We start from the raw sequence: 24,542 nt of genomic DNA on the forward strand, positions 1-24,542 counted from the left end.
CTTTGGCATCCTCCACCTCACTTTTCTAAATGCTGCTACTAAGAACAGAGACTGGGAGGTCTGAGATCAAACCTTGCCAATGAAGACTGACACAAAGAAGGCCTTGAGAATCAAAGCCTCTTCAATGTCCTTTGCCACTAGGTTGCCTACTCCTAGGCAGCAGTAAGCCAACATATTCCTTGGTATTGCTTTTACTGCCAGAGTACCTATAGAAGTCTTCTTGCCCTTCACATCTATCCAGTGTCAAATGCAGCTGCGCTTGGCTTTCCAAACTTTCTCCCTGGAATAACTCTGGATGGTAATTGTGCATTGCCTCTGGGTAGCCTGTCCCTGCCTCCACCTTTTTTCTTTGTGCTTGAGCTCACTTGGGAGTTACACAGTCAGCCCAGCTGGCATCCTGACACGTGTTCATTTTCTCGAGCACTGAAACAGTCCTTTCTTACCCTTTGAGAAGGCCGCCTAGGAAGATCAACCAGGTCTTCTGAGTTCCTCTGCCTTTCAGGACAGTATCCCTGTGGTCATGAGGTTTCTTCCAGATACTCAGCTTTGCTCAATTGCTGTTCTTGATCATGATCTGTAGCAGACATCCACCACAATGTCCCCTCTGTCCCCTACCCATAAGCTCTGGACAAACCTGTTACCTATTTCATAGCAGTCCTCTGTGCATTTGATGAATTCTTCTGCGTCGTGTGCAACATCTCCCCCTTGTCCGCCCAGGCTGTCCTTCCTAAAGAGCTTACAGTCATCTGTTATAGTGCTCCAGCCATACAAACCAATCCATCCCTGCAATGACACCATAGCTCTGGGGCTGCTCATGGGCTCCCAGCACCTCCTTCCCCATGCTGTGTATGTTTGTGTTCCCTTTTTTCCTCCCTCTGTCGTCACTTCAATGTCAATATACAAAAGGAAAGTTACTCCATAAACCCCGAGTGTAGATTTGAAGCTAAAATTCTTCACAAGAGGCTATCTCGGAGCAGGCAAATGTAGAGGTACAAGCTTCTACATGCCCATCCCAAGCCAGATCAGGCCCAGTATGTGTTCATCAAACTCTAAGCTAGTAAGCCCATGTCAACATGGGTGCAGTGCTGTACCAACATGGCTATGTCACCTCTATGCCCTGCACACCAAGCAGTTCAGGGTGCTGTTTGTCACGTACAGGGTTCCCAAACCTTCTGAGACCACTAGTTAATCTAAATAGTTAGTCTAAATGTACAGTTAAACTGTGCAGATTCGTGGGCAACAGTTCCAGCAGCAATGGGCAAGTCCACACCCAGTTTGGGTGACTGGAACCTGGCTGGATGGAAAACACTGTTGACACTTGCTTGGAAGTTTCTTTACAATGAATCATTATGTCACACAGGCCTGTCTTTGGCCAGTCTGAGGCAGGAAAAGCAATTCAAGCTTTAGCAAGAAACATGAAAAATGACACTCCAGAAACTCCATAACGTCTATCTTCAGTGACGCCAGGAAAACATTTTCTAAGATTCTCCCTGCTGGTCTTCATCTTGACACAAAATCCCCAAACCAACCCTTCCCAAACATCCATCCCCACTAGTTGAACGTCTACTTGCCATTAATGAGTTTGACTTGCTACTGTCTGCAGCAGGAAGACTTGCAATCTGCACAGTATGGTACACAGCTTGATGAGCAGTATTAAGTGCACCCTTTTGTACGGTATAGCCAACCTGTTAAAAATAGAAACAGACGAAAGCCTTCCTAAGGAGGGATTTCTCTTTCTCCCACCATGAGATGAAGCTCTTCAGACCCATAATTTAACTGTTTGTCTCATTGTAGAGGTGCTAAAAAATTTGTCAAAAGACTTCAGCTAGTTAGTCTGCAATTTAGCTTGAAAAGTTTGTTTCTTCCCATTCTTTCTAGTTTTTGAATAAAGAGATAAGGGATAACGCCTGCTTGCCATGGTAGGTACATGAGCTATAATTTGCAATGAAATATCGTGAACTGTGCCATAGTACAGAAGCTTTAATTAGAGTAATTTAAACACATTGTAACTTACCAGTGATTTTGCATTCAGTATATTTTAAACAGCTGAGCCCTGAAAAAAATGCCGTGATTTGCTCACCACCACTTATCAATGGGCTTCTGCAGCTGTGGAATCACACTCAAATCGAGCTTGCACAGGCAGCCAAATTATTCTTCAGGAACTGGAGAAAATCAGAGAATGGTATCCCTAGAGACAGACCGTTAAAGAAAAATTAACTGTTAGGGCTCCTATGTGATTTTTGGCTATTCATACCTGGATGTCAGACTTCAAGGGTCTTTTAAGAAAAAAAAATTTATATAGTAGTTCCTAGATATTACACCTGTTTGTCTCTTTAGCCTCACACATTCGCTGTTCTCCATTGGGGCAGGAGGCGGCTGGCCAGTCTGCACACAGGGCCATGAAGGTGTCCCTCTAGTTAGCCAAAGCAGAGAAATATGCTCCAAGAGAATATGCTATTAAGAGTACTGTGAGCATGGACTCACAGCAGAAAGGAAAAGATACCAGGTACTGCTGGCTGGCAGTTTCAAACCAGCTGTTTGTTAAAGGATAATCTCACAAGACTGTAATTAAGAAACGAATATGCTTTTGAGTGAAGGAATGAGAGCTAGAAAAAATTTTTTCCTAACTCTTTCTTGGCAATTACATTAGCATTGTATATATCCCCAGTGTATTTTATTATGTAGGCCCTTGCCACTTCCACAAGCTAGAAAATATAAAAGATTCTTTCATTCCTTGCACAGCTGCTTAAATCAAGACCAGCTACAGGTAGGAGACATCTAAATTGATTGCACTTTTACACATGCTGCACAAGCACTTAGTGGGAAAATACGTAGGAGATTCAGCATCAACATCACCATTCCTCCACCATGTCTCCATAAGGCCCCTTGCAAAGGCTAGTTCTTGTTGTCCATCTGGTGCAGGTCTAAGTCCAAGCTCATGCCCAAACATGCATTCTCTACACACAGAAATCCCTAAGCATAGATCACCAACCATATCCTGCCCTGTGTCTGCTAGCAGAGAAGCAATCAAACCTATCTCTGACACGTAGCAAAAAGAGAGACTGGTGAGTCACAGCTAACTGGCCATCTGCCATTAGTTGTTTCTGCATGCCCCACGTGAGGAACAAGATGAGTAGCTGGGGCTCACCTAAGCAAAAGCACTGCCCTCCTCCTAGCCAGGGCCCATCAGGGGCTGATTTGGACAGAAAAGTGGCAGCTCAGGCACCCATTGTGCAAAAACCTACAGATTTCCTTTAAGGAGAGACTAGCCTGTAAATAGAAGATTTTTACACTTCAAAGTTTAGAAAGGTTAACATCCCTGAGATTAAATGTTCACCACAGCATCTGTAAACGGTAGAGAAAGGTATCAAATCTGTAAAGGGCATGCAATTTCTACACAAAAGCAAGAGATTCCTCTGAAAACACTCTCCAGGCAAGGATCACTCTGGTAATATTTTCAAAAGACAGCACTACAAAACAGCTAATCATTATAGGCTTCTGGAGGACACCTTACATGGTTAATTCAAACCTAAAACACAGAGGAGTAGAAGCACTTTATTCCAACACCATTGCTTACTTTTTTTAAAACTACCTTTCTGAAAATGTAATTGAGTCAGCTGTTCAAGTGACAGCATTCACAAGAGGGAAAGGATGAGTCTTCAGTGAGTGATTAAATTCTGGAGCAACCCATTTAGATAACCATAAAAATATTTTATTGCAGATCTAGTCCAAATTCAGGAATATGTTTGAGTCATAGGACAAACAAAAAAGAAAAAAAGAAAAATAAAAATTAATACAAGCCTTTAAAAGACGTTTTTCCTTTCTTGGGAGCATTTGAAAATTGTAGACTATTTCTGAGACAGAAACTTGTCACAGGACAGCCTCTCACTGCCCACCAGGCTGTCCCTTCACACCTCTTGAAACCATGAGTGCCTTCTGCCCACACAGCAGGCACCAAATTTCATTAGTGTGCTCCAACAGGAGACCTATTAGCAGGGCTGTAACTGCACTAGGGACACAGATGAACACTTGCTTGGTTCAAAAACTCATTTTATCTACAAAATTAATAAAACAATAATAACCAAACTTCACAAAGCAATAATACTAAACAAAACATCTACTTGAATGACTGCTGATAGCACTCACAGCCCACCACACAGATGCATCTCACTTGCACAATGAGCCATTACAGCTACAGCCCATGTATGGCCCCAGGGAGATCAAGGTCCCACCCACGGCCCCAGCAGGGAACCATGGGAGGACACCCCATTTGGCCCAGATCAGTGGTAGGGATAAGGTCATGCCAACCACAGTCCAAATGGCAGTAGCACAGCTAGCTTCATCTCAGGTCCAGCAATGAGGGTCCTGCATTTCCTCCCATGAGGATCTTCTCCCACAACATTTACTTCATGTGGGGTTTAGATCACCAGTCCCTGTGCTGAACACTACATGGGTCATCCAGTTGCTTTTGATGGTTTCATGCAGTTTCATTACCCCTTGTCTCTGGCAAGGAGTAGGGTGCTAAGGGATGGCGGTGCAGACTCCTCCATGAGAGGCATCCTTTGCATCAATATTGCAAGCAGAGGGAAAGATGGCTAAGGAGTCAGGGTAAAGAGAAAACAACCCAGCTCTGGCCTCCATAAATCAGCTGAGCCCACTACTACAGAGTAATTCCTTCAATAACTGTATTTACTTAGGAAAAGAAAATAGCCTTGGTTTCTGGATGTATTATGTAAAAAGATTTCAGGATCTTCCTGTTTTACTGGTCAATCCATCTTTCATTTGACCTGTAACAAAGCTTGAATGAAATGTTTTTCATAAAATACTTGTCAGCACTGTATAAAGAAGGCATTACTTATTGTGACCTAATGCAACACAATCTATTTTTCTATTATTAAAAAGATATGGAGGCCCTAATATACTGGGGAGAGAGTTATCAACAGGGATTATAGTACAAGACTTGGTAGTTCCTGCAACATAATCTGCATTCTTCCTTTGAAGCATGATTAGAGAAAACAACATTTGGTAGTACCAGCAAGTTGTGCAACACCATTATTTACTGCCTTAGCTTCCTTGCCTTCTCAAAGGTCAGTCTACTCTTATAAGAATCATTACTTAAACACTCATTGTTCTGCCTAATCATATTACTTGCTTAGGGGCACGTATTTAATACTAGTCAATTTACTAATTTCAAAATGCTGGAAAAGCCTTAACTCAAATCAATTAACTCCCTCCCTTTAGAAACAACATACTAAAGAACCAACTTTCTCCACGAAGCTGTATCACACACCTTCTTAGCTTGACTTGAATCTCTAAATGCCATCAAGAATATCTTCTCAGCAAATTTCTAAAGCACACACAAGGCACAAGAAACAAAAGAGAGCATGGTGAAGGACAAGCTTTTATACAAGTAGGTCACAACCAGCCCTAGGCATTTATTCATTAACACTTACCTGAGAGTGTCCAGGAGCCTCAGGTGTTCTGCGTAAGAAAACAGGCTGAAGCAGTAAATCTTTTGAGGAAATATTTGGTGTTTCAGCTGTATCAATGTTTGTCCTGCTGCCTTCCCAGTCTATCAGATAAGCAGTAACTTGTAGTAGCTCAACTTCATTTTTTTTCTCCTGAATGACCACTTTATTCACCACAGGTGCAGGTGGGTCACATTCATGAGAAAGGCTCAGTCATGTGAATTGGATTTGGTATAAAACCTCATCCCAGGAACTCAGTTCTGCCTATAGGTAGTGTAAGTTTTAGTCAAAAGTTTTAAGTATGTGTAGCCTAGTAGGTGTTGCTGACCAAAGTGTTTGATTTAAAGGATTCCTATGTAAGTTGTTAGTATTGCTATTAGCAGGTGGGTAAATAAGTAGCTAGTTAAATTTTACTTCATAACTGTTTTCCTGGCTATAGCCTTGTTCTTTAAAGAGCTGTAGTTGGTTATGTAAATGTGCTGTGCACAGAGAAATGGCAAGTTGGGGCTCCTGCTAATGTGCTTGAAAAATGGCTAAGGGTAATAGGACTTTGTGGGTTGGGAGAGAGGAGACAGACAATGGTGTGGTCTGAGCTAATTTGATATTAGTGAGGGTAAAATGCAACTATTATGTGCAGAAAACCTAATTGCTCAGCATGTTTGTATTGTGGCTTTTTATTATGGTTCTGTATTGTACCTTATGACCCTGCTTTTACTTCTAAGGGAATCTCCCTTTGAAATGTGTTCCTTGAGGTATAAAATGTATTGTAGTGCTGTCCATTAGTACTGGCTTATATAGCAGGAGGTAGCAGTCTGCTATGAATCTAGATTATGAATTGTTTATATCTTTCCTATTTTAAATCTCTCTTCTCAATATTTTTGGCTGTGTCTACTTGTGATGCTAAAGTGATTAGAGAACTCAAGAGGAGCAGAACCCAAATCTATTTGAATTGAATCTCTATCCCCTTCCTTAAAGGGAGGGGGGGAGATGATCATAAAAATAATTTTCTTTTTCCTTTTATTTGATTTTTTTTTTTTAATTTAACTAATGTCTGTCCTTGGAGAAAATTGGCCTCGAACACCAAGTTACTGGTTAATGTATGTTTGTAGAAACCTGACCCTCTAAGATATAGCTATTTAGTATGCTGGGCTATCCTGTTGTTGCCTTTAATAGGCCTTCAAAGACATGCAGCTTGAATAATAACCTAAATCTAAGGTTGTTACCAACTGACTATAGGCCTAATAAGCTACTGCCACTGGGAATAGTTAATGACAAAAGTGTCCCACTTATTTGTAACTTGTGTGTGTTATTTTTGTTTATGCTTTAGCATTTGCTGTCATGACACTTTTCAAAAAAACAAGACAGTAAAGTTTATCTCAGCCTTAAGGTTGTCCTTTAGGTTTGGCATGTGATTTTGATAACAAGTTCAAGATGAACTTGGTATTTACTGGAACAATGTCAAGTCAGTAGCTTTGAAGTGTAAATCTCCTGTTTTGTTCGTCCAAGAAGTGCAGATGAGTACTGGTAATGCAGGTCTACCTTGCCCCGAGAGTACTTGGTAGCATGCCTGAGGGAGGGTAGCCTGTAGCTGAGAGCATTTAATCACCTGTGGGGAGATGTCTTGTGGCTTTACAGCATTGCTGAGGGACTGGGGAGTGCTGCTTGAGTAAGATGTAATGAGGACATCCCTTTGCCCTTGTCCCTCACTGACCTCTGGCTGCCTGCTCTCTCTTGCTGCCCCGAGAGCCTGCCTGTGGCTGCTGTTCCTTTTCACCTATGGAATAACTGTCTTCGGTCCAATTTGCCTCTCTTCCACTTGGCTATGCAGTAAGTCTGCTGTGACTTTCCTTAGGCTTTGTAACTGCTTTAATAAGAGCATGGCCTTGGGACACGTCTTAATCTGGGAAGCCAAAGGGGTGATATTGGGAGGGGGGACATGCTTCTTTAAGTTGCTTGCTCTGATCTACAGAGTGGATTGGTTCTCTGCAGACTGCTAGCAGGGATAAGTGCTTGCTGGTCTCTGTTACATAGTCTTTCCTTTCTTTTGAGATCCTTTTATTGCTGAGAGGAACATATGGATATGCAGTGTAAAGGGCTTCTACAATTAAGGAATGAGTGAGCTGATTTATACGCTAATGTTGACACATATCAACAGTCTGTATAAGTAAAATGCATGTTTAGGTTATGTAAATATATGTGTATACATATACATACACACAGTGTGTGTATATATATATACAAGCTGCAACTTAAGACTCTTGTTGTCACATTTTTAATTCTGAAAAACAGCTGTCTCCCAACCCAGAGCATTTTTTTCAGGGCTGCTTTATTAATAGTTAGTTTTGTGGTGTTCTTTATTCCTCATACTGATGTAGCACATAATGGTGTCAGACTGTCTTGAGATGTTGAACAGACTTATCAAAAGATAAATTTTCTGTAAGACTTAATTCAAAGAGATTTATATTCCTGCAGCTCTCTTCCATGTTTCCAAATATGAACTCATGAATTTAAATAGATCAACTACAGTTGATGTCTCTTCTTGATCTATTTGAATTGCTTCTGAAGCTACTGATCATATGCTTTTGTCTCCTTCATGCTGGTGGTGCAGCTGCTTGTTCATTCAAGGCCCAACTTCTGAGGTTCTGGGATTATTCCATGCCTCTAAAGTGGCTCTAAAACTGCTAGTACTTACAAGTAATCAATGCTAGTTCATTCTTGGCAAGGATTTAATCCACACCAGGATTTTGATGGAAAGGTTCAATTACTCTTTCTCTTAAACTTGATTGTCAGAAGCAAAAGGAATAAAGGAGATGGGACAGTTTCCATAACTCTAAATGATATTGTGCCTTACTCTGCAATTAATAGTATTTATAGCTTTATGTAGTCTCTCTTGTGCCTTCTTCTTCATATAGAAAAGTGAATTACTGCTTCCTAAAAATCCATAATAAAGACAAAATAACTCCTGTAAATAACTTTTTTATAGTTCATTTGAGCAGTTAATTAAGGATATAGTATTGTTTCTCTTTTCAGTGACTGAGCAAAACTCAAAGCAGTTTCTAAAGAAAACATGAGTCTATACATGTGCTGAATGTGTATTCTACAAATATATAACAATTGCTTATCTTGTAGCATTAGATAATATTTTCTTTTCCTGTGGACGCTTCTGAGTAATAGCCTTGTTAGAACTTCTACAGAAACAAGCTTGCCATTTCAAAAGTTCCCATTTCTTTGTTCCCTAGGGTATCTCATCTAGCAAGAGCTGTAAATTTCCTTTTCTGCTCCTGCCATCCTCTTGTGTGTTGGAATGCATACATGTAGCGTCACATTTGAGGTAGAGATGGCTGACCCACAAAAAAGCCTCCTCTTCTGTGGGTATCTGACCTGCCTTCAAGTGCACAAGAGAACTTTGGCCATAGAAAATTAAAATATCTCCAAGATGTTTGTGCCATGTTAATTTTGTTTGAATATGAGGGTAGTAAGTACCTACAATAATTCTGACATGCTGCACAAGCCACAGCATGTAAGAATTGTTTGCATAATATATACCCAGAGCTGTTATTCCTCCCCCAGAGGATCCTAGCAAATTAAGATTTCATTCATGGAAAAGTTATCTTATCTTTCAGGGTTGTCTTTTCTTTGAAGACTCAACAACAATCACAAAATATATCAAAGCAGTTAATTTGTTCCTGTTTTACTCAAGTGTTGGCAAGCTAATGGATGCTTAAGAAGTTGTGTCTGTGTCCATAACTGTAGCAAGCAGAAGGCTCTCAACACATTATGGTTGCTAATTACACATGAGTTTAGGTAATAGGGTTAATAGGCTGCAGTGAGAGGTCAGTTTTTAGCTGTCACATTTGGGAATTCATTGTCAAAGATATGTCACCTGGGATGTCCCAATGTGATGCTTATTAAAAAAAAAAAGTTGGGGAAAGGAAAGGAGGAAAGCTCTGCATCTAATGTGATGTGCTGCTTGTGAAGGTCAATAAATTGGATAACTAAATACAGAACTGAGCTTTGTCCAAAATCATGCCTGTAATTTAGCTGTGTCATCCTATAACGTGTAACTCTGGGTATATTGTGTGGTTGAGTAAAATGTTGTGTAGTACCAGACTAAATTTGTGCAGCAAACTTGAATTTCCTTGTGGCAGCTTGCCAGAAGGCAGTCAGAGGTAACCTTCCCCCATGTTCTGCCACAAGCTCCTTTCCTAACTCATCCCAAGAAAGCTGGTGCAGATGCTGTGGGTCGTTGCTTCCTTGTATACACTGAGGGATCATTCCCTCCCAACACATCCTGCTAACAGAGAAACCAGGAAAAAAATCAATACAGAGGTTTTAGTTTTTTTAGACTTGCAGTCTAAATAACAGCTTTCATGGTGGTAACTGGGAGTAGGTTGCTCTTAGCTCTTTTGTTGTCACTGAAGGAAATGGCTTCTTTTTGTCCCCCGGACAAAAGGGCACAAGCACCACAAGGAGAGTTTGAGAGAAGCATTAACTCTGTGGCATAGGAGCAGTAGTTCTTGCCTCTCTCCATTGGTCATATTGCAATAATACAGGTGGAAATACGTCCCAAAGAACACCCCCCACCCCCAAAAAAACCCCCAAACCCAACAAAAAAAAAAACCAACCCCAAACCAAAACAGAAAAAAAGCACAGGGGAAACTTAGAAAACTTAATGGGCATCATCTTGCTAGAGTGAATAGAGAAAGGAGCTTTCAGGGATAACTTTGTTTTCTTTCCACCCAATAACTATTCTTCAATTTGAGAAGAAAATTACTTTCTTGATAACAGTCAAGAATCACAAACACTTTTTGCTCTGTTCAATTCCCCCTGCTATATGTTCCCAGGACACAAAAGCAATGTATAAATTGAAAGGTAGTTGACAGTTCATGCTTGCACAATGGTATAATAATGTATTGTGTGATTTCACTACAGTCCAGTGCGTTGTCACTATTTCTTGCTTTAATGCAAAATGCAGATTAGCAATGCCGGATTATTGTGCTGTACAGGGCTATGTCTATAATAGCATGTGATTCTTTGAAGAATGGAAAAAAAACCTCTCTTCTGGTGCTGGAGTGTTAGATACAGTCTTTGTGTCTAAATGTGGTGAGCATATGAATGTGAAATGTAAGAGGAGATTTGCCAACTGCTGATATCTTTCTTATTTCTCTGCCTCCATATGTCTTTCCACTGGCTGCCTCTTGCGTCAGTTTCCATCCCCCTGCTCAGATGCTTTTATATCATCTTTGAAAGAAGGATCTGTGTTCCTCTACCAGAAGGCATGCATAATGTGAGCTACTTATTGAAATAGAAGCATTTTCTTGGACCATACATACACACTGATTTTGCTGAGCTCTCCTTTGAGCACACAGGTAGGGAGGCTGGGGAAAAAAAAGCATTACCTTTCATATCTGAATAGGTCTGCAGTCCCTCAGTGCAGGGTGAACCGCAACAGGAGCGTGACTCTGCAGAAACGTTTGTTTACACGGCAGAAAAGTCATCCCAGTTGTGACTCAATGATTCATTCTGTTTACATACACCAATACACAAGATCATTTTTATTAAACATGCCTAAAAAATTCCCAAGGAGGTATGTGTAATACAGATTCTTAAACATTATTGAAAAATATTCAGGTTTCAAGTCAGCTATGTATTGTTACATTGCTCCAACTGAAGAATGGAAAATGCTGTTTCAAATGCTTCAATAAAGAAGCAAAAGATAGTTAATAGGAGTTGTTTTGCAAAGAAATATTTAAGCTACTGACTGAAAACTCTTGTTTAAATACCAAAAGTGTAATTTTCTCACATAACTTGAATTCTGCATAACTGAAATACATTTCCAGCTAATATTTGTTTCTGGTTATACAATAGGTGCAAAACAGAACTTAATATATATAATGGATGGTGTCAAAACCAGTGACTCTTACTATGTCTTTTGGGCAATTAGAAGTCTAGCAAATGAGTTCAAGATTAAAATAATTTCTTATTCTTTATTTAAAGAACAGATTTTTTTTTTAAGGATACTTGTAAAATAGGTGCAGTTTTGTTTCCTAAAATAATCTCCGGTCCCCATGCAAGTAAAAAGAAATAAGATGAGGTGCTTTTTTTATGGGCTCGAGAGATGCTTTCTCTGGTTCCTCAGGTATGCTCCTCTGGAAAGGAACATGCTGACCTTCAGCAGCTCCGTGCCTGCCTCCAGCCCAGCTTGCATCCCAGGCTGCTGTGGCTGAAGGGGGCTGGATGCTGCGTGGTGGTCAGATGTTCTCCTGGAGCACTTGCTGCACGGCTGACAGATGCCCTGGCTGTACTGTGTTCTGCCATGTACGCTTCTAGCCTAAAGAATGTGTTAGCCTGAGTCCTTTCACACTTCTTGCTGAATAGTGTTTGTGTAATTGGCTGATTAGCAAGGCTTCAGGCAGGCGTGAACTAAGGACCTGACAGTAAGTGGTTTGGATGCTCATGCAGGGTTTGGAAATATGCATAAATTAAAGCTTGTAGTAAAGGCTTAGCTGTTCAGATATGATATTCACTCTCTCCAAGGTTGGGCACTCAAGTCACTTAAGATGGAGACTTCCAGATATTCTTGTGTACCTGGAGAATAATTTTTTTTTAAAGGAGCAAATAATCTATATTTGCTTTTTCAAGTGGATATGAGATACTTAAGAAGAGCCATTAGTTTACTGAGGAAATTGCAGTTTATTGAGGATTGCAGACAATCACTGTGGCTGGATATTACTGGAGACCATCATAAGTAGAGGCTGAGGTGATGTAATGCACGGTATTTCTGATTAAAGATTATCTCCTTAATTGATAGCTGGAAAGCAGACACTTAAAGTATTCTGACTTGTGAAATATTGCTGAGATAATGGAATCTGTAGAAGTGCAACAAGAAATTGTCTGTGATAGAGTAAGGGGGCAGTATCTGGACTCTGCTGTCTCTATGTGGGCTTTGGTGTAAAGCTGACAGTGTTAAGCCCTGCCTTTGCACACAAAGTGCTTTGAAATACGAAAGCACTTGGGGAAGAGGCATCCAACCTGCGTAGGACTGGCTTGGTTCATGGGTGCTTCAGAAGTTCTGGTGCCAAAAGGTGATGGGAGTGCCAGGTCTGGCTGAGCTGGTGGCAGCTGAGGGTGTCCAGGTGTGGAGGGCCAGACTTGAAGCTTCTGCCTGAGTGAGGAGGAAACCTTGCTTCCTAGAATGGGGGTTCTTCAAATCAGTCTTGGATTTAGCCTTCCCACCTGTCTGTTTAGTGAGGGCCTAGGTGCTGCCTTTGTGAAGGAGTAATGAGGTCAGGACATCCCTGCAAGGCATGCTGGTGAGCAGCTGATTATGTGTAACCTCATCCTTTTAAATTATTACTTCAGTCCTGGTGTTTTAGTTTTTCATGTATCAGAAGTGATTGAATCTTACCTTTTTAAAGAATGATGTTTGCTTGCATAAATGATATGCCTACCAAAAATCAAAGTAATCTGAAATATGTGCTAACTGATTATCTTATGCAAATTATCTTAAGTTTATCTTGGGTAACGCTCTTTTTTCATTCTGGGGATTATAAAGATGTGCTTTGAAATGCAGACTAACATGGCTAAATGAATTACACCTTAACTGAATTTTCCTTCACTCAGGGCAGGGGGCAGCAGGGATTACAATTTAAACCAGCTGAGAAGGTACAGAATATCTGCCTCTGTTATACCTAAAAGATCAGAACAGCATCAAAGATAATTGCTGTTTAATGGCTGCTCAGAGGTCTTCATAAAGAAAAGCAATGACTGGGACACGTTTTATGGGTGTATCAGTTTTTGCTGCAATGGGAATGTGGCACAATCGCTGTTGTATGATTTTAGTCAGTATAAAGAAATTTCTACAAAAACCTCTTTAACACAGTGTATAATCACTATAACTCACAGGGGAGCATGTATTATTCGAGGGAGGACGGTTTATCTTGCATATCTAACATTTTTTCTAATTATAGTGTTTTAAACAATGGCTAATAAAGCAAGCTACACACCGTCGTTTAAAAGCTAATAACTGCATTCCACTTCAGAGGAACGGTGTTGGCTTTCCTTCTCCACCAGATAGTGGTGGTCTTTGTAAGACACCATAGTCACTATTATATGCATACTGCATGCTAAATGCTGAAACTCTACCCACATACAGATATGTTAATGGTGGATCATTAAATACAAGTCAAGCCTTTCTTATCTTTCATCTGTACTCTGGGAGCAATTCATTCAGTGTGGTCTGACAATGTGTTGAATCGTAATGAGCCACTAAGGAAAAAGTATCTTTGTAAAGTACATGTTGCCTCTATGAAGGGTGGGTGTATCTGCCTCTAATGTCTTTCCACCAAACATAAATATTGTTCAGTTCATAGCTCCCATTTCTCTTATTTTCACTCTCCACCCCTTTTCCTTGGCCTCACCTCTGCAGGCGAACAAACCCTGTGAATTTACAGTGTTGGTAAGGAATTAGTGGCCTTCTGTTAAATAGCAGCTTGGAATGCCCTACTCATTTGTTACTTGGGCTACTAGTCAGACAAAAATAGACATCAAATACAGTATCAGTTTTGAGAGGTGTGAGTTGCCTCATTTTGCCACTTTTATACTGGGAAAATAGAGCTAAAAACTGAAAATGTCAAGAACCTCTTGAATCTCATTGCTTCTTGATTAACAGATAATGCTACACACAGATGAATTTTCTTCACTCTGAATGGCTTGGGTTTAGACTGTGAAGAAACCTGTATGTACAGACCTGGGAACATTGATGGTTTTGATCACTCAATCTCTTATTTTGTGTTATTTAACTGTGGCTCTGTATTCCCTTCCTCCTCCCCCTGTATTAAACATCTAGCAAAAGGTAAGATGAGACAGGATAAAATATGCCTCAGTAAAACAAGTTCTTTAGCTAAAGTCATGTTGTACAGATGTCTTGTTTTACTGTATTTAAACTTGGTTCCTCAGTTCTTCCCGCTACCATTTCTTGTCAACGGCAACAAAATTTCACACTTATGAAGGTGCAATAAACTGGTAAGGAGGAGAAACTCAGGCCCAATAAATTCTGTGCTTTCTCCTGATCTAACTTAATTTAGATTTAATTGATAGGGAATAAAATGAACAGATTTTGTGGCATACTGCGATGACTTAGAAGACGATGCAACTTCATACAGAAATATTGTTTCTAAGAGTATTTATGGCAGCTTCCTTGACCTGCTGCTTCCTCTTCCCCTACTTAATAGTGGGGGAGCTGAATATTGAAAACGCACCTTAACAAGAAAATTATACAGGTATCTGTCTGAGATGTCCACTCTGCAAAGCAGGCAGTTATTTGTGGGCGGAAAAAAGGCCTGATGACTACACAAATATATCATAAGATTGAGGAAAGTATCTTGTATAACTACAGTCTTCTGGCATGGCTGGACGAGTTGGATGTTTTAGGCATAGGTTGCCAGAGGGCAATATTGTTTAGAGAAAGACTTCTGCTGCACCCAGGTCTGCTTGTTCCAAATGCCTTTTGCCTCACATACATCAGATTATTTCAGTAAACTGATAGCTTTATTGGGAAGAGGAATGGGGGAGTACTGAGGCCCCAGGCAGCCATTCAGATCTTGGGTAAAACACAAGAGGTGAATTATTACAGTGGGCAGGTGCCTATGCTTGACCAGGACCTTGGCAAATCTTCCCTTTATCCCCAGCAGTCTAAGCAGCCTCTCTGGACTTGGGATGCAAACTCTGCCCCTCAGCTGCTGAGCTGCATCTGCATCCTGCTCTCCTGTGACTGAGTAGCAAGGGAGAGGACTTGGGGCAGAAAGCAAGGCCCATAAATAAACTTTTATTTTGGGTTTCCCAGACCAGTACCAGCAAACTTGCATGTCACTGTCACACAGCTAAGGAGTTTCTGACCTACCTGATGAAGCAGAACTGTGTAAAAGCTGTCATGGCTTATTTTCTGCTCATGGAGACTGTTTTGCACGAAGTAGGGCGGCTGTAGCAGATTTCAACATCATCCTTCAGAGGTACTGAGACAGTGTTACCCAGTCAGCAGTTTCCCATGGCACTTCCCTGGAGTGCAAAAAAACTGTTTCTGGGTAGAAGCAAACATTGCCTGGCTTCCAGGGTTTCTGTATGGCATGGTAGTTTAACACTGGCAATTCAGTCTGTTGGGCAAAGGGGAATTGTTTCACACTAGAAGAATGAAAGCTTAGAGCAGCAGAGTTTAATTATGTATTGTCATCCTCATTGAGTATTTGATTCCTGTAAGACTGAGGAGGCGAGAAGCAGCAGAGGATAGACTGAGGTCTTTGGCTAAATGCTGCCTACATCTGCATGGGACAGGTCAACTTTCCTTCTGGATGTTTCTGGACCCTCTTGATCAAGGGTGATGCTAGTTAGGCACAGTTAGTAGCCGTTTCCAGACTTTGGCATGGGACTGAGGGTGGGGGGAGCTTGCCTTTGGAGCTCGTGCATTTACTGTTTCAGAGTTGCTGGTTGGGATGCAGGTGTCTGCACAAGCTCTGTCAAAAGGCTGAAAATGGAATAAACAACTTATTTGAAGAAAGAGCTGTCCTCATAGTTTAAATGTTTTGGATGCAGGTGGGTAGTCTTCCAGCTTTTCTCAGGAGCTCCTAAAAGCATATTTCAGGGCACTTTAAGTGCTACAGGGGAAGGAACCTTTCTTATTTGTATAGACTGCAGTCTTCAGCACTTGGCTCTTGGCTGCCTGCCTTGCATTGGAGCTTGTTGCAGGTGGACAAGTATTTGGTGTTGTCACCTGGGCTCAATGGGTTGGCAGGGCTCAGAGTAACAGTGGGAGGGGGAGTTTGGGAGAAGCTTGGAGCCCTCTGGGATGCTGCTAGCACTCAGGATCTCCAGCCACTTTTTATTTTACACAGGTGCTGAAGTGTTTGAAGGACCAAGATGCTACCACTTCACCAACCTCTGAGGAGTTCAGGTTGTACTAAGTAAAGGCAGAAAAATCCTAAGCCCTTAATTCTCAACTTGATGACAGCCACACAATGGCTGTAAGGACTCTGTGGACTTGCAAATAGTGTAGGGATGGCTGGGTAACAGTTGCAGCTCTAATTCTTTTTAGGTGGTGGGGAAGTCAACAGCAAATTTTACAGTAGGTGTGCGCATATGAAGCAATACAGGCTTAAGAGCAAAATAGTGTAGGGAAAGAACTCTGTAATATTTACAAGACTACTTTGATGCTATGTATTGAAAACCATAAAAATTGTCCATTACCTTGTAAAGGACCCTGAAGCTTCTTTCTATGCACTCCTATACTCAGCCTGAGCTGTCACGTTTCTGTCTTTGCTACATTGGTGACAGTCTGCAAAATCCCCACTGAAGGCTACTGTACAGGCACAAATGCAAGAGAGATGACATGCTTGTAAGTGTTAGCTCAGGAAAAAAACCAACAACAAACAAAAACAAATGTCCACCACCATGGCAGCTTGTTACCTGTTTTAACAAGCTGTTATATGCTTTAACAATTTTTCTCAGAGCAACTTAGGCTGAGTGCAAGAAAGGGTTTGTTTAAACCTCTGTTGTGTTACGCTTCAGCTGCATGTTGCTAATAAGACAAAGACTTCAGTGGGGCTTATGAAGTTGCAGTGGCATGAATCCTGCTGTCACTCTAAGTGCATTAAACATTATTTCTGATTGATCTACATGCATCTAAATACTTGTTTACAGAGGATTTAGATGCTGCATTCTTTGAATCTGACTGAACTATCACAATATGTACTTACTAAGGTTTTGCACAGCCTTGAGGCTTAACTTATATGACGACTTCTGAAAGAGAAAAAGGGGTTTTCTGTCTCAAGTAGCTTGACTGTGAGGAAGGCAGAGGAATGTAATAGTGTCTCAGCAGCTGCTATACCATTACAAGTACTTTAAAAATGCATGCATGTGTTCTACAGCAGTTACACAGTTGGAAGGGACTCTCTGGGAGACTTCAACATTGTTTTTTTCCTTCCAGTTCCACACTTGGACAGTGAAGACATGACAGCAATGGCAGAGCTTCCTTTTGTCAAAGCTGATGTCAGAGAGATATTTGAAAGTAAGTTCCATGCTGTTTCAGGATGAAGTACTATGTTAGATTCTGCCTTTCATTAAGGAACATCTACTAGCTGATCAGGGACTCGGCATATCCCTGATTAAACACTCTTTCAGAAGGACAAAATCTTCTGCTGGAGCCCAGGCACAAATATCATGGGTAATAGCTGATTTTATGATTAGTTTATGACCACAGTGCTTCATCTCCGGAGGTAGGATCTGTCTATTTCCATAAGCATTTGGTCTCTTGCATTTTAAAAAAAATCCTCATTAGTCTCTTTTTAAGGCATTGGATTTGACATACAGTCAACAAAATTCTTAAAGGGTAATTGAATACAAGAAATGGAGATATCTGGTTGGTGAAATTGCATATGAAATATATGCAAGCATAAAAATCTCCTTTTTAAAACTAGCCCTTTCTATGGAACACCACCCCCACATCTGTATTCTTGAAAGAAAGTGTAATAGTATTCATATGAATTCAGGGTAAGTTTCTTAAGCTTCTCATCTTTAGCCCGCTGCAAAAATAAGTTGGGGGTTTTTTCATATAGGGAGAGAACTGTACTACCTGTGGCTTAGATTGCCTGAGATTAAACTATTTAGGTTGTGTATGAATTTTTTAGGCTTTGTCTATTTAATTTTTACTTTTTCATGGATATGGTTTTGTAGGGGTGGGGAGGGATCTAGTTTTCCTGCAGATTTTGAACAAACATCTTGGTTGTCTTGGAGAGCAGATTTATGAAAAATATATCTGCCTACTTTTTTATAGCTTCAGGGGAAAAACTCAGTGTTGCCATGACTTGGAAGGACTTGAAGTTAAGGCAGGTCATATCTGTTAGATAGTGTCAGATAGCTGTTGGGCTTTTTTCTTTGTTTTCCAGTTCCTTTAAAAAATGACTTCAAGCCCCAAAGAAAGAGGAGGAGGATCTTGGAGAATCCTCGACTTGGGAGAAGAAAGCTTTGCTGTCATAGGATGAAGGTGGTAAAACAGGAGCTGTGCAGGAGTAGGCATCAAGAGATGGTCCACGAGCAGGTTCAGGTGGATGAAAGTCCAGAGGGAGCTCAGCAACTCGGCTCACCAGTACAGCTGGGGCAAGGAGGAGAACATCTCTCAGCGGCGCAGCAGCTGCCCCCTGGTCAGCAGCCCCGGGCAGGGGACAATGTCCGCGTGCAGCTGCAGAGGCAGACAGCACGAGGAGGCATAGCCCCAAACATGGGACCACAACAAACGGACGAGAGGTGGGAGTCCCCGGAGGTGACCGTGCAGGTGCGGCCTCAGAAGCTGAGCCAGGGATGGGAGTCCCCAGAGGTGACCGTGCAGGTGTGGCCTCAGAAGCCAAGCCCAAGATGGGAGGCCCCGTCAGTGACCGTGCAGGTGCAGTTACAGCAGCGGGGCCAAGGGCCAGCTCTCCCGCAAGTAACCGTACAGGTACAGCCGCAGGAGCGGGTACAAGGTATGGCTGGCATCAAGGTCACCGTGCAGCTGCAGTTGGGCCGTGACCCAGAAGAGGTAACCTGCCTCCAGGACCAAGGTGAGGAAGTGTTAGGGAATGGAGAGCAGCTGACCCCAAAACAAAATCAGGGAGAGCCGATGGCAAGAACTGAAGGTGAGAGAGAACTGGCTGCGGTGGAGCTGGTGCCGCAGTGGGCTCCGAGCCAAAAGCAGGATGAAGGAGAGGTGACAAAACCCCAGCAGGACCAGAGCCAAGAAGAGGAAAGAGCGCAAGTGGTGGAGCTACAGGAGATGCAGGTTGGAGATGAAGCAGACCTGGATGAGATAGTGACAGAGGAGCAGCTGCAGGACCAGAGCCAAGAGCAGGAACAGCTAAAAGCAGACCTGCCCCCACAAAAGGAAAGTCGAAGAGCTACAGAGGTGAGGCAGGAGCAAGGTGATGTTCAAGAAGGGCCTAAGGGGATGGTGGAAGACCAGAAGGAAGACCTGGGGCAAGAAGTATCTAAGAAACGTCCACAAGAGACTCCAAATTATTTTGTCGCTATTCCAATAACAGATGATCAGGTATTTTGAAGTAGCTGTTCTATCAAAACAATAAAAACCTTAAATAAGAAGCTTAGCATAAATTAGTTACCTTGGTTTCAAAGCTTGTTAAGAAGCCAAGAGTGATCAAATTCTTCTCTCCTACCTGAAGTAGTCTATTGGGTCTGGCTGGGATGGAGTTAACTTCCCTATGGCAGCCCTCATAGATGCTGTGCTTTGTATTTGTAGCTAGAAAAGTGTTGATAACACACCAATGTTTTAGCTACTGGTAGGAAGAAAAAAATGCTTTGAGGATTGCCATTGCCCTTTCTATAAGGTCTGAGTAGATGTGTCTCTCCTCAATAATTTCTTCTATTCTGTAATCTTTTTCCAAATGAAAGCAGTGGCTTTCACCATCTTGCATTGGCCCATCCTATGTTGTCTTACAGCCACATTTAGTGCAATAGTTTTGATTTGTTTGTTCATCTCCTTCCCCACTGAAGCTCACAATGGAGGATGAGAATTTCCTTCTCTGCTACAGAAGTTTCTATAGAACTGACCTATTCTCTCTTCTCCATCTTTTACCCAACAAACTTACCCTGACATCTTAGGTAGACAGTTAATTCCAAGAAGCCATGTCTGGAGTCTGCATGCTCATACTTCATCCAGGTATGCTGTACTCTGATTCCCGTGTTTGCAGCAGTGTTGAAAAAGCAACAGATTCTTTCACCTCCATACTGTTAAACCAAAACACAGCAAACAGCAGAAATCCAAATAGAAATATTTTCTTCTTGAGGCTTTGTGAGGAACCTAAAGCATTCCAGTTACCGCAGTGAACTTTTCTGAAATATGTCAAGACAGCCTTGCAGGGCTTGGATACTACAGGCACTGTCTTATGATCCATGGAAGTAAATTCCAAAATTGATACAAAAACTGGAGAGACAGATTTCACACTTTGTTCTTTAACTAGTTATGTATGATTGGTTTGAAGCCCCTAACTTCTGCATAACTCTGTCTCTCTGTATTTGTAAAGTAAGAGGGAAGATACTGTCTCACCTTGAACTACTTATTCCCACTCTGCTGGTCCGAATTTTGAAGCCCACACAAAACTTTCTGAAAGAAGGATACAGAGTGTCTCATTCCCAAAGCAGTGCTGTCAGTACCTTTATGAACAGGTTTTTTTACCCTTTAGCCTCCCATAGCCAACTGTGACTTGCTGATGGCAATGTTTTGTTAGCAGCTGCTCAGGGTATGAGGAGCCCTCACTTTGTACCAGCACCCGCTGCACCCCTTTTGGCTGAGACTCTGCTCTTGTTGCTTAACAGTAGCATCGTGAGGTGGGACATGCCTCATGCTGTTGACTGTGAGGTAGGGGCAGCAGGTGACTGCACTCAAATGTATTATGCAGAGAAGAGAAAGAAAAGCTTTGGGGTGCAAAGACAAGAAACAGACTATTCCATCTGACAGAGGCAGGCAGGGGGAAAGTCTTAATTTGAATCAGTAACTGCTGTGTCCCAGCTAGCATGGGAAGAACTGAGAAACAGCATATAAATTGTATGAATTATTAATAATATATATGCATCTTGGGATCTTTTCTTACAAAGCAAATGTAAAAGACAAACTGAATATTAACTTGTATGAACATAGTGAAAATATAACCCTCGGCTACCAGCTTCTGCTATTAGTTTATGGTGCTTTTTGCAATGAACCAAATGGATATTGTTTGTTGCAATATATAACTTGATTCTTTTTTTTTCTAGCTTGCGTTTCCATGCAGTATCTGGCATGACTGTATGCTGCTGAAAGGCAATAATTAAGTAGGATGGCTGTATCTGTTGTACACCTTTTTTTCCCCCCTTTTTTCCAGTGCGACAAGAAGCTGTGGTACAGTAGCTTGCTTTGGCAGGCTTTTGAGTTTTTGTTTTTACCTTAGTTAAGTGTAGAAACTCTTATGTATGTGTTAGAGGGAGACGTCAAAGGTGCCTTCCTCTTGGTAGGCAATTATTTGCTCTGGCTTTGTCTTGAGTGGAATAATCACTGAAGGTTATCTGGAGGATGGCCTCATATAACTTTCAGTGATTCCTACATATGACTGGCTTTTGAGAGGTGAACAAAAGTGCAGAGCACATCAGGAAGATAAATGCCAGGAAGGGAAAATAACTGTGTAAGCTGGAAGACAATGTTGGCAGAGGAACAAATGGGTATGAAGTGGGCAAAGAATAAATCTAGGCTGGAAACTAGAAAGTTTCCTGCCATCTGAGGAATGAGATCATGGAACAGCTTGAAGGGACATGAATGCCTAACTTATTCTGCTATTTTAATGAGATTTGAGTGTCCTAATGTATGGCCTGTGACCACATCCTATACAGCTCTATGAATGTCCTTCCCCTCTTTCTCCTTTTCTTCTCTCTCAATTCTGCTCTTCCAGATTTCCCTGCTCTCACCAGCTCTGGTAATCTGGCAGCTCTGATGTCCCTGGCTGGATGCTCTGCCCAAGATATTCCCAGTTCATGATCCTCTTAAGTGCTACCTTTAAGGGTGGCAGTGACCTGAGACAGCCCTGGGTGAGGCTCTATGAAAGAAACACTAAAGGGTACAGAACTGTAGGCCTGGTATGTGTATATATGAAAGGTGAGTAAATAAATATGTGGGTGTATACATATATACACATATACATGCACATATATTGTATTTTGTCAACAATTTCAGATGCTTTACCTCTAAAGCAGAGGTTCCTGACCTCACTGAACATACAACATGGTTGCCTGTTACACTGTAGGCCTTGTAGTCTGTTACAGAAGGGTTTTAAGGAAGCTGTTAGTTTTTTGGGTAGAATTTATTTTCCTTAATTATATTTTTGAGAGGTCTCCAGATGATGGAGCCTAGGGCTGTCTCTGTTTTCCTCCCTTTCAACAGGACAAAGGAAAAACCCCATTGCAGTCCTGGTGGGTGCAGCAGCCCTTTTCCCTTTGTGTCTAGTGGGGTTCCAGGAGGCTGGACACCAGCCTCCAGCAATGGGCTTGGGCTGGGGTGGATCTAGGAATGTTGTGGTCTCAGGCTTTCAATACTACAAGTGCTTCCTTCCTGTCCCTCACCCAAAAAACCAGCCATCCCATCAAAAACATAGCATTTATAGAAAAGTGCTACAGACTGATCCACCAAAAAAAAAAAGAGGGGTAGCGATAAGGTAGACTGTTCCCATGGGAGAAGAAGCAGAAAGTTCTGAAGACACAATTGTGAAGCTGACAAAGGGTAAGAAAATTGCTCTGCAATAGTTAGATATCTGCATGAAGGAATTGCACTCAAACTTGTCTTCCCAGCTGCCTGAGACTCCAGTTGAGGAGGCAAAAGGATCTTCTTTCTTATTTCAAGAGTATTCTTAGAAAGATTGGGCAAGGGAGAAGAAAACAAGGCTGTTTTGTGGAATTGCTGTCAATACTTAACTTAGTCTGTTAAAGCAAAGATTTTAGTTTGTGTGGTCAGACAACTTGATGGCTTGATTCCTGCTCCATGTTTTCATGATCTAAGCAAATGTGCTGTGAATAGCAGGCCATAATAAATTTGCCTCAGTTGCAGTAGGAATTACCTTAATGTAAGAGTCATTTCAGTGATGTGTTTTTCATAGTGACAAATGTACTGTAAGAGTCTGAATTCAAGGAGTTTGCTGTTTGTATCTTCAAATGGATTCTCTTAATTGTGTGTGGCTTTATCCTGACATTTATCAGAAACTCATTATACTAATCTCTTCTGCTGTGCAGCTTGTAGGACTATTTACTGGACTGCACAATGACTGACAAGGCTTTATGTAGAAAGATTGCAAAACAAAAGCATATTGACCCAGCTGTTTCAACCTATGTAAGAATAAAGTGGAGCTCTAACATATGTGAGCACCTAGGCATGTAGGCCAGAATTTGCTCAGTGAAATAATCTGAAAATCTATAAACGACTTGGCTGTAACAAAGGCTTCCACCAGGTGCCTAGTCCCTGTGTGACTGAATTTTTCTCCCTCCTACCTTGTTCCCATGACTGGCTTATAAACCTTAACAGATCATTTTGAGAAATCTTTCTTTGGAGTTGTTCTGTAAAGGCACAGATAGACCCAGAAGAGCCAGAAACTGGCCATGCAGTTCTAGAAAATACCAACTCAGAACAGCATGTTTACCCAGTTGATCTACTTTGTTTGCTGTTACAGTTTCCTTTTGGGAAGAGACATCAGTTTAATCTGTGATCAAACTTGTAATCAGAAAATGGCATAAGATTAATTATGGAAATGCTACTCAATTTCCACAGTCTATTAACAACTGACAACTGCATGAAGATCCCATTAATATTTACACAGTGCTGTGAGCTTTATGTTAACATGTTTAGGGTCAGATTCAGACCTACTTTAAGATCTAGGGGTGCTGGCTCACATGAGCTATGAGTTTAGCCTGTAGGCTTTAAAAAGGAAAACAGACCAATCAATTCCTGAAAAATTAGCTTTGAAATTGAAACTGAAAGTTGTTATATGATAGATCTGGGGGATTTTTTGTGGATTCCTGGCTTAAACTTGAGTTGTGTTTTTGAGTGTAAAAGGCTTCAGCATTCTGAATTCTTCCAGTAATATCTGGGCACTGTAAAATGAAAATTTATTTCCCTGTTGCCTGTTTACTGCATTGCAGATTTTGGACAGAATTGAAGATGTCCAGGAGCTCATATTCACTAAAGAACCTGACCTGTTGAGAGCTCTTCTTCCTGTTCAAACTATGCACCTTACTATAATAGTAGCTCACCTGGGAACAGAAGAAGAAGTAAAAAAGTAAGAATCCTGCAAGATTCAAGTGCAGCTAATTTTTCTGTAAATGTGGTAGCCTTACTGCTGTTATGAATACCTACATTTCAGTAGAGCCTACACACAATTCCTCTTAGACTTTTTTGATCAGTTTCTGGCTTGTTCTCAATACCTGTGAGGAAAGATCTTTACAAAAGCTAGATGTGATGCTTCAGAGGTTGAAATTTTGTGTATCTGCCATGGGGTGAAGAGGAAAAAGCAGCGTGACTGCAAA

The 24,542-nt window shown here is 41.4% G+C and overlaps 1 protein-coding gene across 2 annotated transcripts in view; it reads left to right on the forward strand.

The window, feature by feature from the left end:
• Nucleotides 1–5,789: 5,789 nt before the first annotated feature.
• Nucleotides 5,790–24,542, forward strand: part of LOC127013147 (bromodomain-containing protein DDB_G0280777-like) — a 33,038-nt gene continuing 14,285 nt past the window's right edge. Inside the window, exons 1-5 of one of the 2 annotated variants that reach the window (XM_050891826.1) lie at nt 5,793–5,851; nt 16,355–16,413; nt 17,446–17,526; nt 18,404–19,539; nt 24,159–24,295. In XM_050891826.1, the coding sequence (XP_050747783.1) occupies nt 16,380–16,413; nt 17,446–17,526; nt 18,404–19,539; nt 24,159–24,295 (1,388 nt within the window). In that variant the 5' untranslated portion in view covers nt 5,793–5,851; nt 16,355–16,379. Of the gene's footprint in view, nt 5,852–16,354; nt 16,414–17,445; nt 17,527–18,403; nt 19,540–24,158; nt 24,296–24,542 lie in introns of both variants that reach the window. The other variant, XM_050891827.1, reaches the window with a different exon arrangement.

Source organism: Gymnogyps californianus, chromosome 2, assembly GCF_018139145.2.
Source record: "Gymnogyps californianus isolate 813 chromosome 2, ASM1813914v2, whole genome shotgun sequence".
Classification (NCBI taxonomy): Eukaryota; Metazoa; Chordata; class Aves; order Accipitriformes; family Cathartidae; genus Gymnogyps; species Gymnogyps californianus.